The sequence below is a fragment of the Ipomoea nil genome, unplaced genomic scaffold (assembly GCF_001879475.1).
Source record: "Ipomoea nil cultivar Tokyo-kokei standard unplaced genomic scaffold, Asagao_1.1 scaffold2159, whole genome shotgun sequence".
Classification (NCBI taxonomy): Eukaryota; Viridiplantae; Streptophyta; class Magnoliopsida; order Solanales; family Convolvulaceae; genus Ipomoea; species Ipomoea nil.
This window is the reverse complement of record NW_017618587.1, coordinates 3,253,890-3,277,500: the sequence shown is the minus strand read 5'-3', so window position 1 is coordinate 3,277,500 and position 23,611 is coordinate 3,253,890. Positions and strand designations below refer to the sequence as shown.

The 23,611-nt window shown below is 34.8% G+C and overlaps 3 protein-coding genes across 3 annotated transcripts; 1 reads left to right on the top strand and 2 right to left on the bottom strand.

Moving 5' to 3' along the window:
- Window positions 1-11,343: 11,343 nt before the first annotated feature.
- LOC109149458 (50S ribosomal protein L31, chloroplastic) lies at window positions 11,344-12,086 on the bottom strand. The gene is made up of 2 exons (XM_019297234.1): window positions 11,904-12,086; window positions 11,344-11,812 (listed from the first exon to the last, which is right to left on the bottom strand). Exons 1-2 carry the CDS (start codon window positions 12,069-12,071, stop codon window positions 11,474-11,476), a joined length of 507 nt encoding a protein of 168 aa, XP_019152779.1. The 5' UTR covers window positions 12,072-12,086; the 3' UTR covers window positions 11,344-11,473.
- A 3,288-nt stretch (window positions 12,087-15,374) lies between these two features.
- LOC109149451 (glucose-1-phosphate adenylyltransferase large subunit 2, chloroplastic/amyloplastic-like) lies at window positions 15,375-19,367 on the top strand. The gene is made up of 14 exons (XM_019297227.1): window positions 15,375-15,921; window positions 16,030-16,155; window positions 16,818-16,991; window positions 17,127-17,219; window positions 17,306-17,389; window positions 17,469-17,524; window positions 17,615-17,708; window positions 17,821-18,006; window positions 18,103-18,183; window positions 18,305-18,391; window positions 18,473-18,577; window positions 18,687-18,793; window positions 18,945-19,005; window positions 19,098-19,367. The coding sequence occupies exons 1-14, from the start codon at window positions 15,724-15,726 to the stop codon at window positions 19,197-19,199; spliced, it is 1,554 nt and encodes a 517-aa protein (XP_019152772.1). The 5' UTR covers window positions 15,375-15,723; the 3' UTR covers window positions 19,200-19,367.
- Window positions 19,368-20,129: 762 nt separating this feature from the next.
- LOC109149452 (mannan endo-1,4-beta-mannosidase 7-like) lies at window positions 20,130-23,611 on the bottom strand. Its single transcript, XM_019297228.1, has 5 exons — window positions 23,263-23,611; window positions 22,768-22,962; window positions 22,355-22,477; window positions 21,138-21,340; window positions 20,130-20,728 (listed from the first exon to the last, which is right to left on the bottom strand). Exons 1-5 carry the CDS (start codon window positions 23,581-23,583, stop codon window positions 20,293-20,295), a joined length of 1,278 nt encoding a protein of 425 aa, XP_019152773.1. The 5' UTR covers window positions 23,584-23,611; the 3' UTR covers window positions 20,130-20,292.

The following is a 23,611-nucleotide window of genomic DNA, read 5'->3' as shown; positions in this document are numbered from 1 at the left end:
TTTGAATCGTCTTTATTTTAACATTTTATTTTTATTTTTAAAATAGTCTAAATTCAACACTAAATGTATTTTATTTTTTTCAGTTCGGAACATGAACCGACCGTTCTGGTTCGCAATTTTAATAAACTCTAAATATCAAGTTTGGATTCTAAATTGTAATTGGAATATTTCAGTTTAGTTGTTATAGTGTGTGTTCAGTTTGACCCGAATCGTGGTCATAATTTGTTGGAGAAAAAAAATAAATAAAATATTTATTTTAAAGGTAAATATGTCAATTTAACATTTCATGGAAAAAAAGAGCCACTTGAATAATTCAGGAGGAAAAAGTGCTATAAGTAAATTGCGGAGAAAAAGTGTCATTTTCCCTAATAATAATAATAAAGGCAATTGAAAGTAAAAAAAAAAAATTAACGTGAAAGTACGTGGGTTGTGCATGGGGAAGTCATGATTTGTAGTTGAAAAAGAAACGAAAGAAGAAAGTTTCAATGACAGATGACAAATCATAATAACGTATAGTAGTATATATGTGTGATCTCTCGTGTGGAGGAAGAAGTTGCCCCACTCCCCCTCTCATTATTTCTAGATTAGATTAGATTGATTCCTGATATGATCATCATATAGAATTGATGAATGTCACATTATTTTATCCAACGTTTAGTTCAACTTATATCATATATTATCAAGTATATAAACTTTACAATATCCTTATTTGGTAATCCATTCCTAGCAAGCAATTTGTAAAAAATACTCCGTAAGAGTTAATTTGAGCGGAGGTTCATTGTCTTCAATGGTAATTTCAAATTTAGTTGCAAACTATCGTTTTTGTCCTTTAACACCCTAGACTATCATATTTTGGACACTTTTGGTTTTCCGATATCTTTTTTGGTGAAACCCTATTTTAGGCAAGGGTTTATTCGTCTCTTCAAATTTTTTTATTTTTTTATTTTTTATTTTCCCAATGAGTTAATTCCAGCGGAGGTCCCTTGTCTTTGTGGAAATTCTAAATTTAGTCACACACAATCGATTTTGCCATTTAACAACCTAAACTATCATATTTTGGACACTTTTATTCCTTCCGATAACTCTTTCAGGTGAAACCCTATTTTAGACAAGGACATTTTTGTCTCTTCATATTTTTTTCCGATTTTATGCGCCAAGTTTTTTCCTAAGATTCATTTATTTAGTTGTGGATTGTACCATCTTCTTCACCCGGGTCGGCTTCATCTCTTTCAACCCGGTTACAGAGGAATCATTTTGCAACGTAGTTGAAAAGCTCAGGATGTCGTCATTTGGACAGCTTCAGTCTAACCGATATGGTTTTAGTCTATGATTCTGTGAATCATCCATACAATAGCTAGAGAGAGAGAGAGAGAGAGAGGCCTTTTCTTTGTCTATCTGATTTTTTTTTTTTTTTTTTTTGCTAAAATAGGGTTTCACCCAAAAAAAAAAAAATCATCAGAAACACCAAAAGTGACTAACATATGATAATTTGGGGTGTTAAATGACAAAAACGATTATCTAGGACTAAATTTTAAAATGTTACCAAAGACAAGGGACGACCTCTGTTGGAATTAACTCATTGATAATTTAAAAAAAAAAAAAAATTAAGAGACAAAATATTTTTTTCCTAAAATAGGATTTCACCAAAAAAGTTATCAAATGACCAAAAGTGTCCAAAATATGATAGTTTATGGTATTAAATGATAAAAACGATAGTCTAAAACTAAATTTGAAATTGTCATCAACAACAATGGACCTCTAAAATTAACTAAAAAAATATTTAGTAAAATTAATTGTTACTATTAACCGTTAAAACATTTAAAGACTTAAAAGGATACATAATCTATATCTTATAACAATAATTTATTAATTATATAATAATTGATGGTTATATTTAATAAATAATAAATATTTTTTAAAAAATAAAAATATTGTTTTTAGTATTTGTGGGATGGTGTAAGAGTATCCCACTTTAATAATAATAATAAGAGTTAATACCTAAAATTGTCCTTGACTATAGTGGTTTTTCTCAATTTCGTCCTAAACGACTTTGGTGACCTAATATAGTCCCAGACTTTTGTGTTTCGCTCAATTTAGTCCTCCATTTGTTATTCCGTCAAATTGGTGTTAAATAAAGGAACAATTCAATAATATCAATATTGAGCTATCTTTACTTTCAACCTGCGAAGTGAGAAATCTCTCTTTCTTACATGAATTACACCCAGAGTTACTCTCAGACCTACGAATCAAATTTTATATTTGCAACTTTAGAAGTGATTCTGGGAGTAATTCGTAAAAACAGAGGGATTTCGCACTTCACATGTCTATGAATAAAGAGATGTCAATATTAAAATTACTGAATTGTCTATTTATTTAACAACAAATGGACGGAATAACAAATGGGGGACTAAATTGAGCAAAAACACAAAAGTCTGGGACGAAATTGAGTAAAAACACAAAACTCTGGGACTACATTAAGTCACCAAAGTCGTTTAGGACAAAATTGAGAAAACCACTATAGTCAAAGACGATTTTGGGTATTAACTCATAATAATAATAAATTCTTTGGTTAAGCCATTAAGGCTTATCAATCCGCTTGATAAAAAAGTCTATTACTGTTTGCATGGGCTTAACTCATTGATTTAGTAGGCAGTATTTAAAAGAAGAAAAAAATATATATTATCAATATGTTGAGATAGAAGCGTTGCTCTCAGCGGATTCATCCAAAATTGCTTATCAAAATAGCAATTTATCAAATACTATTTTAGCGTTTTGACAAAGTTAAAACGTTGGCATTATTAAATTCTTCAATGTTTGGTCAACCCACCATTTTTTTTTCAAACAATCTCATTATTAATCTGGTAATTTATGTTTTAGATACAATATAACCATGTTTAATTTATACTTGGTACAAAAGATACTTATGTAAATATACACTTCACAAAAACCTCAAATGTTATGTGTGTTTATTTGGTTCATGGGAATGTGACATTTTTAAAATATTTTTTATTTATAGCTTTTGTCATATTTTTAAAATGTCACATTATTTAGAAACATTCAATAAACAATGAGCTCTTAAAAAATAGAGTTAGCTTAAGTTAATTTTTGAACAAATATCATGAAAATTATGTGCGATGAATTTAATTAAAAAAATGTTGGTAACAATCTTATAACTTTTTGATACAAAAATTATTTTGACTACTTTTTTCAAGGCAATATCTGATATATATTAGTATGGTTAAGTGAATCTTACAATAGCAATAATATTTTAAATTAAATATTAAAAAAAAAAAAAAGAGTTAAGGAAAGAAATAATTGAGATAAATAATTTTTTTTTAAAGGGACAGTAAGAAAGTACTTATCACAGTTTCACGTGATGGCCCAACAAAGTGTACAAGTTGACGAGTCACGGAACCACCAAAACTTGAAGTTTTTGACAGAGTTAAGAATCTGTGAGCACGCGATTTACGTTGCCTTTCACTCTATTTTATCAAAAATAGCAAAATGTCACCATTACCAGATTTGCCGTTTTAACCGTACACCATTTTTGTTATTTTTTAAAATTTCAGATTAAGGGGTGTTTGGTAAATGACTGTTAGTGATAACAGTTAGTTGATTGGGTTAGTGAATTTGACTTGTTGATAGTATTAGCTAATTGTAGAAAAATATTTGGTAAACTTGTTAGATTATTACATACAAAATGACTTTCTTAAAAACAGATTGAAAAAGTTATTTTGAGCGACTTTTTGAATTTTAACATTTTGGAATGATAAGTTGTTACAAAATGTTAATTAATCGAACACTCATATTGATTGTTTAATCAAATCAAACAGGTAATAGTGATCAAATAAGTCAAAATTAACTGATAAACTAACATTTTACCAAACATGGTCTAATTGTATGATTTCCTTTCCTTTTTTTTTTTAATTACAAGTCATGCCAGGCAACGCCCACCTTATCATCGCTAGTAATTTGTTGAATCAAAGAGGTAGGGTTACATCCTGAGATACAATTTAACTAGGTAATCAATTCAAAATAAGTTTATATAAATTAGGTTTAGAAACTAAGCTAAGTCATATCTTGCCATATATTTAACTCTTCTACTCGTCTCCAGAGTAGAAATGGTGAGGAGCGGCTCTTAAGTTTGACTTCAAAAGGGTGATCAAGTTGACTACTTAAATAATATTCCACAATTTATCTTCTCTACTAATCTCCAAAACTAGAGTGGTTAGAGATTCTTGAATTTGGTCACGTTATTCAAATACAAGAATTATATTTCACATACTCAGTCATATCTATTGGGGCTAAATTTTTGTTATTAATATGGGATATTTTAGCTTCTACATTCCTCTAGTAACTTAGGTTCAAGATAAGGATAATAAATTCATAGAACTTTATAGGTGCTAGCGACCTAGCACCTTCAAACTCTTAACATTTTTTTTTTTTTTGAAGAATTTAACATATTATTTTTTAAAAAATCAATCAATTACGTAGTATATCTTAAATCATATTGGGCATAAATATATTTTAAAATTAATATCATCATTTTAACTAATATGGAGTAATAAATTAACTGCACCTTTTTTTTTTTTTTTTTTTTTTTTGGATAATGTCACAGTCACTATTCAAGGGTGTCGTTAGGAATCAAAATTATGATGTTTATGTACAAGAATCATGCTTCACTCACTCGGCTATCATTCTTAGGACAAATTAATTCTTGTTATGTTTATTGCAATTGATTTCTATAGTTTTTTTTTTTTTTTAATAAGTTGATTCTAAATATTTATTGCATGAGTCATTTCAAGTTAAAGCCATGAAAATTAAAGTTTTTTCACCAAAAAAAAAATGAAAATTAAAGAAACTTCCATTTCCAATAATAATAACAATAATCCATCTTGAATTACCTTTGATAGTAGCTAGGAAAATGACCTTAAATGTATACAAATGGAACATATATTACTTCCTAAAAAGTACACACTGCCAACTGAGAATTAATGTGGCATGCTATAGTCAACCCTTTCGGCTGCAATCATATATAAACATTGTAATTCTGAATTATTGCCCTCAGCATAATTGTTGGGTATGGTCTATGATGGCAAAAGTTTGAAAAGTGAAGTTTGATATTATGTTATTAGTGTGCATTTGAAATATGGTGTTGATATTTACGTAAATTTAAGGAAATAAAGTTGCATATTTGTTATCAGTTATAATTTTTTTTTTTTCGTATTGTTAAGTGTTTAATCCTAACAATATTATCAAAATGAATGTAATATATAGTGGGTAACCCTAGCCAAGTTGATCAGTCAATTAGTTTAGTAATTACAATGTTTTAAGTTCGACACCCATGACTCCGTGAGAATTGTTTATTAGTCTTCTTGGTTTGAGTCAATCAACTATAAAAATCTAAATTGATTTACCTACTTGTAATCCTTTGCTGGCTAGAATCATAAGACTATTACAAGGCGTTTGGTTGGAAGTAAGGAATTATGGTGGAAATGAATTGCAATTCGGTGGGAATAAAGTAGGAATTCAAATTACATTGTTTGGTAGGGTGAATAGAATTACGGGGTAGGGAATGAAAGAAGTGATATAAAGACTAAAATGTCCTTGTGTAATAATAATAGTAGTAATAATTAAGGGTACTTTTGTCATTTCATCCATTTTTCCTTTTCCCACGACCACCGAATTGCAATTCATAGGGAGGTGTCCATGAATTGCAATTCAGCAAAAGGAGGGAATTGCAATTCTCTTCAACCAAACGGCGTATTAGCCTTCGTTTGTTGTCTATTAGCCTTTTTGTTATGGTCCACACAATAATAACTAGAGTCATAAGTTAAGATAACAATACGGGCTTCACTCAAAGCACACTTTCGAACCGCGACTATAAGCTTTTTCGTAAATCAAAAAATACATCACAAAATAATGATATTTGTACTAAATTTTATGGGGCTGAGTTTTATCATATTTAATTGTCCAATTATCCTTAATTTCAAAGGTGGCGCCGGGGTCGGGGAAGATGACAAGTGTGATGTGTCTCCGGAAATTACTGAGAGGATAACTAAACACCACATACAAGAGACCAAATTATGAAACCTTTTTCCCAACCCATATTATTACAACATTAATTAATACCAATTATGATTCCTTAATCATTTTGCTTTCCACTTTTAAGATTTTTTTGTGGCTAATGGTCATGGAGTGTGACTTATCCTTAATAGGAAGATGTTATTAAATCAAACAGTGGCGTAGACTCAAGACCATGCAGATCGACACATCCAATTTTGGCACTAACATATCATAAATGACAAAATCTTTAATTACTACGAATACTACATAAAACTAAGCAAGATGATAGAAATCTCTCCTACGAAATAATTAAGGTATTTTAATGATGGAACCAATTTAATCTAAAATGGATTGTTGGATTGATTGGTTATCTAATTAGAAAACAAAGTAATTTAATAAGAAGTGTCAATTTAGACGAAATTTGTCATTTTTGTTGGTGTGATTACTAATTGAAGAGACTTTTTTTTTTTTTTTTTTTTTTGCTAAGGATCTTATGTTCTAATGGCACAAGTTAAACTCTCACATAGGAGGTCGTGGGTCTGAGGCTCAGGGAAAGTGATTGTGAGTTTAAGCTTTAGTGGAAGGAAACTAGTTAATTGAACAGATACTGTCATACTGTAATAGCATGGTTAATAGCATTCAAAAAATTGAAGGTTTTTTTTTTTTTTTTTAAACAGGGAAAATGGGTGCTCATAAATGTTATTTTTTTAATTGAAAAAGAAAAGAAGAATGAAAAATAAAACTGGACAAGGACAAATATAGGATAAAGTAAATCTAGCATTGGTATTACTAAAAAAAAAAAAAAAAAAAAAAAAGAAGTGGGGGCAACATATTTCAAAAAGAAAATGTTATTTGTACCTGATGGGGAATATATGCCGGGTTCAACCTCCCCGTACGCTCTGTGCTTCTGCTTGAGTCCCGGTCAAATGGTTCGGGTCCCGATCAACGGGTCAAGGTCAACCCGCCAACCCTTGACCCTATAATAGGGCCTTAGCCCTCCAAGTTCAGTCGTTATATTATAGACCGCGGTCAAAAACGACGCCGTTTCTTTAAGTAAAGAAACGGTCCGCCGTTAGAGTTAACGGAGTCCGTTTGTTTGGTATATTAAACACTAACTGACACTACAGTATATCGAAACCGACACTGCAGTTATATCAAAATGATACTGTAGTTATAGTGAAATGAAACTGCAGTGTATATAAACTGAAACTGAATAACATTTCACATATTTGAGTGTATATTGTACAATGAAGCTGTAATTATATCAAAATGATCATGTAGTTGTGTTTTAATGAAACTATAGTGTATATAAAATAAAATTAAATAACATTTTCACATATTTGAGTCTATAAATATCGAATGAAACTATAGTTATATCGAAATGAAACTGTAGTTGTGTTCAACTAAAACTGCAGTGTATACAAAATGACACTGAATAACAGAGTTATTTTTTGCAAAAGGGTGCGAAACGGCGAAAATAAACACTGTTAATTTTCATTTAAAAAAAAGACGCGCGGTGCATAATCGATTATGCACCGCGGTGCATAATATAATTTGCCCTCCAAGTTAGGGGTTCTTCCCTTTCTCTCTCTCTAGTAGACCTATTCTTTCCCTTCTCTTTAAAGCATAAGAGCATCCTTATCAGTTTGGATTATTTATCAATTATTTGTGGGTCCCAGCATCCACATCATCCTCTACTATCTCACTCAATCACAAAAAACTCTTCTCCCATCAGTTTTGAGTTATTTCTCAGTTTGTATGGACTCACCATTTAATACACTATATTTTAGTTATTTATTTATCTATTTTATTTATAAATTTATAATTTTAATAAAAAATAATGAATTGTAAAACAAAATAAAAGAAAATAATAAAAAGGTAACTATACTATAAAAATCTATACGGTAATTGTAAAACAAAATAAAATAAAATAAAATAATAATTAAAATTAATTACTTAAATAAAAAAACAAAATATAATTACATGATAATTAATTATTTTTGATATTTTATAAAAAAGTTAAAACAATAAAAATAAACAAATTAAATGTTAAAAACAATACTTTTTTATTTTTCTCTTTCCTTGGTAAGAGTCAACCCTTGCAGGAGGATTCTTTTTGAATTATTTCATTTCTACATCAGCTTTGCTCTTCACTTGAGAGAATTAATTCTGACATTAACTCTCAAATCTTTTTTATAGTGGATGCTCTAAGAACAATGATGAATAAAAGAGATTTATTTTGTCTACTACTATATTATTCATACAAATACATACGGTACATACATTTCACGTACAGCCCGAAATCAGTACCATCAGTACCAATCTTCAATACTAGAAGATACAAATTTCATATAAGAAATTCAACAAAAGTATCACTATAGAATTTTGAAGTATGTAAAGTCAGACAATTAACTCTTGTGTGTGTATGTATGCGTCAAGTTAAAAGCTCTAGGCCAAGTCTTTTTTAAGTAATAGTCAAACTTCGTGAACAATACAAAACATGTATCGGGTCTAGATTAGTCACTTTACAAGAGTTGTTGAAAAGTTAAATCACGGTGACTCAACAACATCTTAAGTGGGAGGACCATTTATTGATGGTGCTGATAAGAAGTCATCCCTATTGTCAAATAATCGATCTTACGTCCTTGGATGCAATCTGTCACCTGAAATCAATTGAACTACCCGTAAAGTGCGGATACTTACGGGCTAAGAAACTCCCATACATCTTCCCATTTCCTGTTTGCAGTTATGTTTGCCTTTTTCCCCCAAAAACCTGCCAACATTCTGTGTTTCTTGACAGTGTAGAACTCCTAAAACTTTTGATCCTCAGATAACACATGGATGATTTGTCCAGAGCGTGCCACGTCGCCTGTCTGTTCTTTGACTTGATAGATGTTGCAGATTCTTCTCTCATCTCATCCATGGCTTCCCAAGTTGTGATGATTACTTTCAGAATCTGCAGGCTGCTTTATGCAAGGGAATATTATATGGATAAAAAGTATAAACCAAAGTAGCAGTAAAGTGAAACCCTTTTCTTGGCAGTAGGAAGTTTTGATGAAACTAAGGTGCATTTGTAGAATAAGGCTCTTGTCACTGTCTCATCTAAGCCTGTGTTCAAAGACTTTTGGGGCAAGAATTTTTGTTGTTGATGTGTGGGTAACAAGAGTGGATAAGATGGATGGAAAGCCTAAAAAGATGGATATATAGAAGTTGAACAGTTCCAGTTAAGTACATGATGATCAGGGGTTTTCAGATATATGGAACTGTAGAGTGTCTCTCTGGACATTCTAATCCCTGTTAAGTATCAAGATTGAAAATGACAGAAACAGAAGACAATCAACGTGGGGAAGATGGAAAAGGAGACTTCATGTTTCAGTTTCCCTTCTTGTAAAGAACTCCCTTTTATTGTGTCAATCCTAGCCGAATTGGTCAGATAGTTGGCTAGATAACCATAAGGTTCTAAATTCGACTCTTTGTGAAGAGTTGTCTAGTCTTCTTGGTTTGAGCCAATCAGCCGCTAGGGGTAACTTAAATTGGTTTATCTCTTTCTAGTCTTTCGCCGGCTAAGGCATAAGGCGATCTTCATCCAGAACGCACCTTCAAGTGGCAACTGTAGACTTTCCCATAAACCAAGGAACTCCCTTTTTTCAATCTACTAGCCTTCTTGGTTTGAGCAGGTTAGTTATGAACAATCTCCGTGTAGTCTTTTTTTTCGGCTAGTCACAAAATGGGCTTCACCTAAAGCGTAGCTTAAGGTAGCGGTTGCAGATTTCCCCGCAAATCAAAGAATTCCCTTTTCCCATTCTTGCATTTTAATCATCGGGGTGAATGGTTTGGAATATTAGGGTTCCGTTTATTAAGTATTAACGGGAGAAATTTTTTACTTGAGAAAGGAAAACAGAACAAGTATGCCTATAAACGTATTTTTCAAATGGAAAACTGACGAAAGAAAAACAGAGAATTGAAGTAACCGCAACCAGCATACATGGATGGAATGGGGACTAAAATGTTTTCTTAGTGTTCATCCGCAATGAGCTTTATTGTCATATACATGTCAAGAACAAAACACATTGCAGTTCTGGCAAGCCACAACTACCAATGAAAACACACAAACACTTAGTTCATCACTGATGCTCTCTGCATTTCATGGTATGACACAGCCAAGCTGTCCTTTACTCTCAAAGGGCCCTGTTTGGTTTGGAGGGGAATATAATGTAACTGGTCTCACTAAAGGAACCAGAATGAGAAAAAACATTTTTATGCATCCACCCTTTTGCTATGTACCAGGAGGACATATATCAATTGAAAGGATTGGTTGAATCTTCTGCTGTGCTAATGACACTAAATAAGCAAGAACGCATCAAATATTGTTCTTAAAATACAGGTAAACCGAAAAATACACTAACTGTATCATATTAATCGGTATTTCAGTTAGATTCTTCATGCAAACTTAAGGGTATATTGAATCGCTGAATGAGAGTTCCTCGCTGACATAGAGTAGCAAAGTTCGGAACTCAGGATGGGACTGATTAATGAACTACGATAACAACGTTTTACATCACATCTCAAGGGAAAATTTCAAGTCATTTTATTCTTCATTGTGCTATTGCAAATTTAAGACTCAGAACATAAACATGACTACTTCTTCATGAAAAACCAGTAATATCATTCCTAAGTGCACTTTGGGAACAAGAGATTAGTAGATGAAATACATTCCCAACCGGACTCGTTGCACAAACCAAATAATGAAAGATTCTTACTTGGCCAAATTAACTTAACAATTGTTGTATGAACACTTGAACATGCAATCACTACGAAGTGATATTTTCCAGCAAACTGCAACAAGGAAAATGTAAAAACAATTACTATCATCCGGACTACCAAGCTAAACCGCATTCAGAAATAAAATGTAGCAAAAGATTGTCACACCTTTAATGGGCACGAATGATCCGAACCCTCTCAAACATTTAACATGAGCAATAGTAGCAATGCTACCATCAGTACTACAGATAAGAGACTAAACCTCATCCCCGTTCGAAGTGAAGAAAAACCCCTGGCTTGTTCAGAGATGTTCTTCAGTCAATCCATTTTAAGCTTAGTAAATTGAAACAAAATCAACTAATCCAATTTCTTACTTTAAAACTACTATGTAGTATGTAGTATGGAATAATATAAAGGCAACTAACTATAACTAACTGCAATAACTTTCAATGTTCTATGCCAAGCTAAATCCATAACAAATCAATAAAAACAATAAGCAAATGATCATAATCACACAATCACACTAAAAGGAAGAAAGCTCATTTCTTTGAGATGAAACACTTGAAGAGTTAACAACTTAACATGTCAAATTAGGAAGCAATAACTACAAAAGCTCCAAACTTTTACCCAAAAAACAATGAATTTTCTACTTCTTTTTCCCTTTCCCTGCCGATTTTTTCCTAGGAGGAATCACAATTTCTCCTTTGAGCACAGGGATTTCCATAATACTTGTCAAACCCGCAAACTTCTTCCGGAATTTCTCGACTTGCCCGGCGTCCACAAGGAGCTGAGACCTACTGCCCAGGTAAAAAGGGTGGTTCCCCGACCACACATCCACCACGTACTCCTCCTTGGACCCGCCGGTCGTCATCACCAGCTCGCCATTACAGTACACCTTGGCGTCGTCGTAGAACTTCGGGTGGATGTCCTTTTTCCGGCAAGTCCACCGCCCCGCCTTATTGAACCCCTCTCCCGCTCCACTGAACTGAAAAAAGTAAACAATTTCAAGAAAACAAAAAAGAAGTGAAATTCGCAGTTCGTTAAGCTGATGAGAATTTGGGGTTTCTTGGAATTACCTTCTTGATGGAGAGTGGTGGGAGGGGGAGGCTTCTCTGAAGGAAGGCGTTGGAGAGAGTAAGCGCCATTTTTGCTGCCCTTTCAGAGTGGAAATGGAGATGATAGAGAGATAGAGAGGATTGATCAGAGAAGGGTGAGGCGCAGATTTTGCCATTAGAGGTTGCCATGTGAAGTTACTTGGATACCCTTGCTAATACATGGTCAATATTATTTGGGCTCAAGATGTGGGCCTTACCATGCTGAGCCCAATATCATGGGCTTGGTGTGCTATATGTGGGCCGTATGAGTGGTCTGAAAGTCCAAATGCCTTCCATCAGGGGTTCAAGCAATGGTTATGCTGTGCATCCGTATGCACCATGCATGGTGCATACGGATGCCAAAACGACGTCGTTTTATTAAAAAACGCGCGTCTCCCCTTTAAAAAAAAAAAATTCAGGTTCGATTCCTAGCAACAACATTATATTGTTCATTTATTCTGGAATTTTAGTTCATAGATTATGGAATTATAGTTCATTGATTATAGAATTGTAGTTCATCGATTCTGAAATTTTAGGAAATTTTTAGTTCATAGATTAGATTATGGAATTATAGTTCATCGATTATGAAATTATAGTTCATCGATTATGGAATTTTAGTTCATATGTTGTTGCTGGGAATCGAACCTGATTTTTTTTTTTTTAAGGGGTGACGCGCGTTTTATTAAAATGACGTCATTTTTGCATCCGTATGCACCACCATGCATGGTGCATACGGATGCACAGCATAATTTGCCGGGTTCAAGACCAATCGTTATACCGTGCATCAGGACACACAACCGTTCAATCCCATTACAATTTTTTTTAACACTTGTGTAGTTTATGTGTATTATAATTATACTAGTTAAAAGTTTATATGTGTACTATGTTGGGAGTTTATATGTATTTTATTATACAATTTTGTACATCCAACATAGAGAATACATTGCTTTGGCTTGGGTGCAGGGTGCACAATGAATTGTGCATCCTGGTGCACGCTATAATTTGTCATGGAGCACTGTGGATCCTAGTCCAATATGCATAATTTGACTTCCTAATGTACAGATTCATATTCATAATGCATAAAATTATTGTTCATAATACAATGTTGAATAGTTGTATATTGTAGTATATTATCACGAACACTATGTGCAATAATCATAGTCCACTTACTTAATTACCTTTGAGGCTCGAAAGTGTAAGATTTGTTTATATGTTTTGGTGATTAGTGTTAAGATTGATTAAGTTTTGTAAGCTTTGATAAATCATTGTGTTAAAAAAAAAAAAAAAAAAAAAGTCTATTGTTATTTATACGACCAAATTAAAAACGAAAATTTCTCCAAACTCTATCTAAATGCCAACCAAAAACTCTAAACATTGCACCTTAATTACACTATGATTATTCACAAATCACAACCGCCGGAAGATGAGGCGACGGAGGCGCCGGCACGGGAGAAACTCTCCGGCTGGCAATCACGGCAAGGACGGCGCCGTAAAGGTCGACGGCGAAATGGATGAAAGCTAAGGAGAGAATAGAGAAGCAGGCAAAGATGCGTACAAAATCATCGAAGCTCTTCGACATATGCAACAGCCACAAGCTGGTTCCGGCGCCGCCCGCCGACAAGCAAACCAGGATGCTATACGTCACCAAATCCCGACATGACGCGCTCTCCGCCGCCATCACCCGATCATCGTATACATATGTATGTGTCGTCGAGGTGGAGGTGTTATATTTACTCTTTAGTCTACACTGAAAAGAAGAAAACAAGTTTTATCTTAAACTGGTTGGTTAACTTCTTAGTAGATATAAATGGGGACTTAGTAATATATATCCCTTGTAAATAGGTAATTAGTTTGGCTTGAGTTTTGAATATGTGGATGATCTATCAAACTTGAAGGAAATATTGAAATTTCATATTTTTAAAATAATAATAATATATCCCATAACATTAATCAATATATATGAATGACATTTAATTTTAATGTGATGATACTATTTATTTCACACAAAAATTGCAATCTTGCATACGTTTACGGAATCCACCGACCAACGCACTTTGTCATCCGCAATTAGATCACCCGCTAATAAAGTCGAATAATGTTATATTTACTCTTTAGTCTACCGTGAAAAAAAAACAAAAAAACAATCTGAAACTGGTTGTTTAACTTCTTCGTAGATATACGTGGGGACTTAACAATATATATATATATCCCTTGTAAATGGGCAATTAGTTTGGCTTGAGTTTGAATATGTGGATGATCTATAAAATTTCAAACAAATTTTAAATTTCCAAATAATAATAATATATCCCATAACATTAATCATATATATATATATATATATGAATGATGTTTAATTTTAATGTGAGGATACTGCTTATTTCACACAAATTGCAATTTTGCATACGTTTAAAGAACCTATCGACCAATGCCCTCCACCACCTCCTACATTGTATTGTGCTTATAATGACTAAGAGTGTGCACTAAGGAATCGATCGATTGGCTCAACCTTAGAGCAACCTCCTTAGTTTAGGTTTTTTTCTTTGTTTTTGCAGGTCCAAGCAGGAGAGAGAACGAGGAGGGAAAAAATAAGAAAAAAAAAACCAAAAAAACAAAAACAAACAAACAGGAATCAAACGCTTAGTGCACGCGCCACGCTGGGTGCATAAGTGCACAGAACATGCACAAAACTTTACTTATTTCACTCACCACGTAGACTCCACAAAAAATCATCTGATCTATTGCTTGAGGACCCCAATTATCTCCCTCATATACTCTATTTCCTACACATCACGTTTGGTCCCGCAAAAAAAAATCAAAAAAACATTATTAATGTAGTTGATCTTAAAAGTTAAATTTAATATTATCAACCCAACCATAAACCATAAATCACATTATAAGGTGAAACACTAAAATAATATTTTTTTAGTACATTAAATATTGTTTCATTAAATTCAATTTTTGCGAATTGAAATTTCATTATTTAGTATATTAACTAAAAGTAACTTTTAGTGCATTAAAAATAAATATTCAATATAATTTACATTGTAATATAAATTAGGATAAATAAATGTAATAGTTGTTCGAATATACTTTCTCAATCTATTAAAGTCCAATGAATCAATACTGTTTATAAAATTTTTTATTTTTTATTTGAAAGAGTCACTCCATGCCACTTATGTCAATTCAACTAGTCATAGAGATAAAAGTTGAAAAAATGAATAAGATAATTAGACCGTTTTAATAATACACTTGTATTATTAATTATTACTAGATAATAATATCTGATTTGCTGGGCCTACACCACTGTACGTGGCATATGTCTGTACGGCGACGTGGAGGCAGCCATCCACGTGACTGACCTAACCACTGTCCTGCTACTTATAGTGCCACCATTGTCACAACACTGTATAAAGCTTCTATCTTTGCCCACATTGGACGTTGAAATCTCCCAAAAATAATTTGACCTCACATTTTCCCTCATATCAACTCTTCCTTCTCGTCATCACTACCTCCGTAGACCAAGAACTAGTAGTCTTTTACAAAGCTTGGATTTTCCCCCATTGATTCTGTGATCTGGGCACTTCTTTCCTTCACACATTTTTAGGTCTCAAAAATTTCTTGGGTTTTTGATACTTTTTGGCTTTTTCAAAAAATTTCTTGGTTTTCAATGCCTTTTCCCTTTTGAAGTTATTATTCTTCTTATAAAAGATAGTTTTAGCCTTTAAGGTGTAAAGAACTACAAAAGCTTTGCTGACATCAAGAAGCTAGTTTACTGTGCTTTATATAGTATAGATATAGAGTTATGGATGCTCTCTGTGCTTCTATGAGGGCCCACCCAGTGCCAGTTAGCAAGGGTTTTGGCTATGGGGATAGTGGATTCTGGGGAGAGAGGATCAGAGGTTGTAGGGTTAAAACTGAGAGACATGAGGGGATGCCTAAGAAGGTTAACCTTGGGGTGGCCTGTTCTATTGTGACACATGATATTAACAAACAACATTTGGTATGTTTATGTAGATTCAATTCATACAGTGATCAAATGGTGTGTGTGTGTTTTTGTGGAATTTAAGGTTTGGGATGTATCTGATTGGTGGGTTAATGTTTGTTTCAGTCATTTGAGACGCAGCATTTTGAAGAGCATCCACAGGGTGACCCCAGAAATGTTGCCTCGATTGTTCTGGGTGGTGGTGCTGGGACTCGTCTCTTTCCACTTACAAGAAGCAGGGCTAAACCAGCTGTAAGAGATGTTTTGCATAGTTTTGCTTTAAATCTTGTGTTGTGGACTTGTGTGTTGTGGACTTGTGGTTTGGTATTGGCCTGTAATATGATGTCTTAAAATGATACCATGTGTGATTGTAATGATCTGTGTGTTGTGTTAGTTAGCCAAAGTTTGTAAATTGTTAGGAGTTTATGGCCTTCTGAATTCTAGCCAAATTGATCAGACAATTGACTTGGTAATCACAAGATTCCAAGTTTGAGCGGTCTATTAATCTTCTTAGTTTGAGCCGGTCAGGTAACTTAGACTTAGGCTAGTTACAAGTGGATTGGCCACCCTAGTGCACCTTCGGGTTGGCCTTCTTAATTTGATAATTTGAGTTGATCAGTTATGATAATTTAGGTTCGTTTACCTCTTTATGATCTTTGGTCGGCTAGGATTATAAGGTGGGCTCACCTAGTGGACTAGGGTCATAAGGTGAGTTTCATTGAATATGCACCTTCGGGTTGCTTCTTTCAGTTATGATAACTTAGGCTGGTTCATCTCTTTATGATCTTTTGTTGGCTAAGGTCACAAGGCGGGTTTAACACAATGTGCATCTTGGTTTTCCCCTAAATCAATGGAGTTTATGGGGTGTGAACATCCATTGTCTTTCAAATTTGGTCATTTGTTTTGTTCTGCAGGTTCCTATAGGTGGTTGCTACAGGCTAATTGATGTACCAATGAGCAACTGTATCAACAGTGGCATCCGTAAAATTTTTATCCTAACGCAGTTCAATTCCTTCTCACTTAATCGTCATCTTGCTCGCGCATATGGCATTGGAAATGGAGTCAATTTCGGGGATGGTTTTGTTGAGGTAAGATTAGTCCCAATGAAACTCACCCACCTAAATGCCCCACAACTTTAAAATGTAATATCACTAATAATAGACATTTAAAGATATGAAAATAAGAGGGCAAGTACTAAAGAAGAATCTTTCTCGATACAACAGGTTCTAGCTGCCACCCAAACGCCAGGAGAAGCGGGAAAAATGTGGTTCCAAGGCACTGCTGATGCTGTGCGGCAATTTATATGGGTATTTGAGGTGTGTGCTGCTGTGGATAGAACTGTCTTTGACTAATTTAAGGTGATCGAGAAGATCATTGAGTTTGGTTTTCTTTGATTGTTCAGGACGCCAAGAACAAGAACATCGACAACATATTAATCTTGTCGGGTGACCATCTTTACCGAATGGACTACATGGACTTTGTTCAGGTACTGGTTCACTAATTGGCGGTGAATTCCATATATTTTACTGCCCCATATTTATCGATCATGCTATTTGTATTTGCAGAGGCATATTGACACAAATGCTGATATTACCGTTTCTTGTGTACCAATGGATGATAGGTATACGATTGAATTTTCAATGCAAGTTCGTATCTTGATTTTACTATGCAACCAAAAGGTCTAACTTTGTAACTTTTTTCGTTTCTGCAGCCGAGCTTCAGACTATGGATTGATGAAAATTGATGGAAGCGGGCGTATTGTCCACTTCGCTGAGAAACCGAAAGGGCCTGCTCTGAAAACAATGGTACTTAGCTTAGTTTCGTCTAAATCATTCTAAACTAATATAATATCCTCGTAGCTCTCGAGTTGTGTTTGGCTTGGAATTCCACATTTCTTATGTTGTTTTTACGTTGCAGCAAGTTGACACGTCTCTGCTAGGACTTTCTGAGAACGAGGCCAAGAAATATCCCTATATTGCATCCATGGGTGTTTACGTTTTTAGAACCGAGGTTCTACTAAATCTCCTAAGGTCGCAGTACCCTTCGTGCAATGATTTTGGGTCAGAAATCATCCCCGCTGCAGTGAAGGACCATAATGTCCAAGTAAGAGCTGGAATCAATCGAGTTTCAATTGACACTGCTCTAGTTGTTGAAGGTTTTGTTCGGTAATTCACTTGATTCGTTATGTTCGGTTCTCAGGCTTATTTGTTTAGTGATTACTGGGAGGACATTGGAACGGTGAAGTCTTTCTTTGATGCAAACTTAGCCCTCACCGAGCAGGTTATATTAGCTCTACTGTCTTGATAACAATATCGAGCTATTTGAGAACTATTGATCTTTAGTTTAGCGGGACATGTTTGAACTTTATACTTTTTTTTTTTTTTTCCATACATCTTTGCAGCCTCCTATGTTTGATTTCAATGACCCGAAGACCCCTTTCTACACTTCACCGCGATTCTTACCTCCTACTAAAGTCGACAAGTGCAAGGTACGCCCGCTAGACTTATTTGCATTTGTTTAAAGCTTACCATTCTTAATATCGGATCAAAACGATATGTTTTCTTTTCAGATAGTGGATGCAATAATTTCACATGGTTGCTTCTTAAGAGAGTGTAGCGTTAAACACTCTATAGTGGGCATTCGGTCACGATTAGATTATGGTGTCGAGCTTGAGGTAAGCTTTCACCTCGGCTTCATAGACATTTTCCCCGCTTTCTGTGGATTCAGCTGTCAAAGTTGCTTCAAACGTTTCGTGCATAAGTTCTAAATTACGAGATTTTCAGGATACCATGGTGATGGGCGCAGACTACTACCAAACAGAATCGGAGATCGCTTCTCTACTAGCCACCGGGAATGTCCCAATTGGTATTGGCACAAACACGAAAATCAGGTACTCTGTGACCTTAAAGAATCTGTTACAAGCAAACTGTTTGATTGAAGTATCCCGCATAAACTGAACTGAACTAAACTATGATTCTATGATCCCGCCTTTTCTTGAACACACTGATTTCATGATTTCTTTTGGTATTTTTTTCTGCTAGAAACTGCATAATTGACAAGAATGCCAGGATAGGAAAAGACGTGGTTATTGCAAACAAGGATGTATGTATCTACGCCCTGCCATTTCACTCTTAGAACCTTGTTTATGAAATTCCCCATCTTTTTGAACCCCACCTGAGACCCGTGTTTTGCAGGGAGTGGACGAAGCTGACAGAGCAGACGAGGGATTCTACATCAGGTCCGGGATCACCATCGTGCTGAAGAACGCAACGATCAGAGATGGAACAGTCATATGAAAAGCTTCTTGATCACCATTACAGGTAATTGTAATGGCTGAGCCCATTTTGATGGCATGGATTCGAACCCATGATCGGGTTCATTTTGTTACCGGATTAAAAGTTTAAACTAATAGTTGGACTGTACATTTATATTTATATAAACGAACCAGTTACATGTTTGAGATATTCCGTGACCACCATTATAAATAACCGACTTCGTTAACTAAAAGTTAAACTGATAGTTAGACTGTCATTTATATATATATATATATATATATATATATATATATATATATATATATATATATATATATATATATATATATAGGTGATCAGGCCATGTTGTTAGGTGTGGTTATATTATAGGTCATTAGATTAGATAGATCCAATGAATCATATTAATCAAGATTCTCTCAGTATTTTCGCGCACATTCTCCTACCCACCGAACTACAAGGGTAAACTCGTCATAAAGCATCGGACACTGTTCGTGTATTCTTGAACTCGGCCGTTATAAATGGCCATTGTAATTATCATAACACAAGAATACACTATTGATGTGTTTCACTGTGATGTGTTTTATTACAGTATTGGTGCATGTTGTTAACACTGTTTGTGTATTTTAGAACTCGTCCGCTATAAATGACTACTGTAACTACCATAACACCCCCACTTACCAAAACGTGCGAAAATTCTCAGAATTACCACTGCAGTTAGATTAAACTGATTCAACGACACAGATACGACCACACCGCCATACCTAATGACATGACCCCATGTGAGCGCTTATATATATATATATATATATATGCTCAACACGCTCTCTCATGTTACGTTTGTGGATAGATTTTTTTATTTTTATTTTTATGGGTTCTAAGTAACGGGTTCTGATATCTGTTTTGTCTCGGTTGATAGTTGAAGTGTATATTTATATTTATATATTATATGCTCAACACACATTTCAACAAACCAGTTACCTGTTTGAGATATTCTGGGAACAAATATGGTAATGTTACTGAAATGCAGTTTGTAATCAGGTCATACAATTGCTAGGTGAATATAAGTCGTTACTACTACTATAGTTTTAACCGGTCGGAGATGATATATGTTAATTCATTTGCGGGCGGGAGGGGGGCTGCCATTGTTGTCTCTATCTCTCTTCCATTTCTCGAGGTTTTTAAGCCTGGCAAACATCTTACGAATCCTGGTCAGCTGCTTCGACTGTCGGGTGATGACGTCGGCGGTGGAGGGGTCCTCGCTGAACACGATCTCGTAGCCGTCCCGGAAAGAATCCATGTCTTCCGTCAACAGCTGCCAGAACAAGCCGCCGGCCGCCGCGCCGCCGCCCCTGGCGGAGGCGTAGATGGCGGAGTAAACGGCGGAGAGCAGCTGGTTCCTGGCGGAGACGTTGTAGCCGGGATCTTTAGTGGTCTTCCCGAACTCGGCTAAGAATATGGGTTTCTGAAGAATGGTCTGCGCGTCCTGAATGTGGGTTCTGACCCAGGTTTTCAGAAATGAGAGCTGAGCTTCATCGCTTTGCCCAATCAACCTTCACACAACAAAACGACTATTCATAAATTCATAGAAAATTGATCATTTTGCCTGCATGGGCAGTTCAGTTGGTCACATGAGTGAAGTTTAGGAAGAATGTCCAGAGATCGAGGATCAAGTCTCATTAGGAGCAACCTCTCAAAGTGAGGGGTTTTCTGTGCGCAGTAAACAAATGTATAGCCTCTGTCTTTAGCTGGGTTACCACAGTTATTGGTCATTTCAAGAATCTAAAGTAATTTATTGGTTTTCTTAGTTTGAGTCGGTCAGCTATAAACAATTTAAGTTGAGTTACAAAATGTCAAATTTTTCGTCCCAAAACTCACCAATAAGATAATAGAAGGGTAAATTACGATGATTTGGCAGTCTAATTTAGACTAATTTATAAGGAAAGGAAGTGTATATTCTACCATTGATCAGGATAGGAGTGGAGAGTGGCGAAATCAATGTGGGGAATTTGATTGTTTGCGATGAAATCGGTTCCAACTTGGAAATTGGGATTAGATTTCTGCTTCTTCGCGTCTGACTGTCCATAAAACCCTTCAAGCCCAATTTCTAATAGATGCTTATTATCAATAGATTTTAAAAAGGAACCCATTTCTGCGATCCAAGCCTGCAAAAAACCATATACATCGATTACAATGTTGAAAAAATCGCTAGGCGCCCTCTAGACGCCTGGGGACCGCCTATGGTGTCTAGGAGGCCGACCGTCTAGTGTCTAGGCGCAATTTTTGCAACACGAATCATAATTAGCCATTAGTTTAAGTTTCACAATTTAATAAAAGGTGATTAAAATATGCGGAGTAATTTTATTATCCAAATATCTAGCCCCAAATGTAATTTATTCCATTTTCTTACAAATTTTTTAAATTAAATGATTAAATTACATATTACCAATGTTTATTAAATAATAATGGAATTACCAAATTTTAAAAGAAAATTAATTATGATTATGATAATAATAAAAATAAAAATCAAGATATAATGTGGCAAAATTAAAAGCATCAATACTACAATATGCGATAATTAAAAATGAAATTTACTCGATCTTATTATGTGGGTCCAGGGAAAAAATTGACCTATGACGATAGAAACATCGCATTTGAATTAATTAACTGTCCCAAACATAATGTAACTAAATACATGTTTTGTGACGTTTGGGGCGGTGAAAACTCAAACCGTCCCGAAAGCCCTCTCCAAATTGAAGGCATTGTGTCATTGAAACTAACGTAAACTTTAGTAAAATGGGGAAAAAGTTACCGGTTGAATGGAAAACGGGTTAAATATAGTAACAAATGTAATAAATAGATAAAACAAAAATGTTACGCGTATCAAATTTTGTATTACAAAATGATATTCTTTAAATTAGCTAGGTTTTGAGTACTAGTCACTGTAACTACTTTCTTGGTCTACTGAAACAGTTAATACCGTCTCTACGGGAGATCAAACTCATGACCTCCCATTTAGAAGAGTAACTTCGTGCCACTAAACCATAAAGTCATTAACAACTAACAACACGATAAAAAAATAAAAAATAAAATTGCTTAAAACAAAATAAAAAAAAAAACATTAAATAAATAATGTTGTATGCAAGAAAATTAGGAAAGTGTTGGAAGAGAAATCATACTTGCATGGTGTTTCCAGATAGATCTGATTGACATCTAGGTTCATTCATGAGTTCCCATGCCATAATTGTAGGATCATCCTTGTACGCAAGCCCAGTCAATGTATTATTTCTCGTAAGAACAGCCTATTCAACAGGCAAAATAATAATTCCAGAAAATTAATGAATTGAAAACCCCACCAAAAAACCTTGGAATTTAAATAAGGAAATAATTCAATATCGTATATCAGTTCCGATTCTTGATCTGATCACCATCTCAAAATGCATGTACCCCATAAAAATCTTGGGAATTTTTTTACTCGAACTAATGTTATTAGTACCCGATATAATTGTACCTTGTATTATCGGCAGTATAGAAAACATCTTAAAATATAACGTATAACACAATGAATATTATTGATGTTGCTAAAAATAACCTTAATGTGGTTTTTGTAATAGTCCTTGACAACAGGATTTGTGAAGAAATCATCATCGGAAGAACAAGACTGTCCATCGTTTCTTGCCCACTCCACATACTGCGGTTTCCCTCCAAACTCCTTGTAATTGTTAACCAAACTTAAGATTAGCTTTATCCCATATTTCCCAGCCTCCGAAACCACAAAATCCAATCCCTACAATAATAAAAACAACAACATTTTAGTTTCTTACTCCCAAAAAGCGAAATTCCCTCGCCGGGCCCACATTCCGCGTAAATTATAGTAATTCAGTGACCCATTAAGTGAGAGAACTAGTATACTCTCAGAACAGATAGTGTCCAATTCTCACACTGTAATGATAAATTATAATAATTCAGTGACCCATTAAGTGAGAGGACCAGTATACTCTCAGGACAGATAGGGTCTAATTCTCACACTGTAACTGTCAGGACAGGACGAGAAAACAGGCAATAAGGAAACATGCGAGCGACGAACCTTAAACATCTCTTCATTGTAGGAGCCGGGGAAGTACTGGAGAGGGGAGTACCCGCCGTCGCTGAACGCCCAAGTTCTTCCGACGGAGAGGTCATGGCTTCTGGCCTGCTGGAAAGCTGTGGAGATTTTGGATCGCTGGGAAGGATCGGAGGCCACGTACATTAGCCAGTAAGCGTTAAATCCATTGCCGTAAAATGGGCTGCCGTGCAACATGAAATGAACGCCGTCTCGGGTGACGAATCCGTCCTCCGCCCTAGCCCGCAGAAGGAAGACGGCGAAGAAGAGAAGAATTGCAGAGAGCCGCCATTGTTGCTGCTTCATCTTTCTTCTTCAGAAAAATGCGGAGAGA

Bases quoted from the DNA above. Each gene is read 5' to 3' on its own strand.
- LOC109149458 (XM_019297234.1), bottom strand. From the start codon at position 12,071: ATGGCAACCTCTAATGGCAAAATCTGCGCCTCACCCTTCTCTGATCAA. The intron at 11,813-11,903 runs GTAATTCCAAGA...TACTTTTTTCAG, and splicing joins CACCACTCTCCATCAAGAAG to TTCAGTGGAGCGGGAGAGGG.
- LOC109149452 (XM_019297228.1), bottom strand. From the start codon at position 23,583: ATGAAGCAGCAACAATGGCGGCTCTCTGCAATTCTTCTCTTCTTCGCC. The intron at 22,963-23,262 runs GTTCGTCGCTCG...TTATTATTGTAG, and splicing joins ACAATGAAGAGATGTTTAAG to GGATTGGATTTTGTGGTTTC. The intron at 21,341-22,354 runs GTATGATTTCTC...GGTTTTTTGCAG, and splicing joins TATCTGGAAACACCATGCAA to GCTTGGATCGCAGAAATGGG.
- LOC109149451 (XM_019297227.1), top strand. From the start codon at position 15,724: ATGGATGCTCTCTGTGCTTCTATGAGGGCCCACCCAGTGCCAGTTAGC. The intron at 18,184-18,304 runs GTTATATTAGCT...ACATCTTTGCAG, and splicing joins ACTTAGCCCTCACCGAGCAG to CCTCCTATGTTTGATTTCAA. The intron at 19,006-19,097 runs GTATGTATCTAC...CGTGTTTTGCAG, and splicing joins TGGTTATTGCAAACAAGGAT to GGAGTGGACGAAGCTGACAG.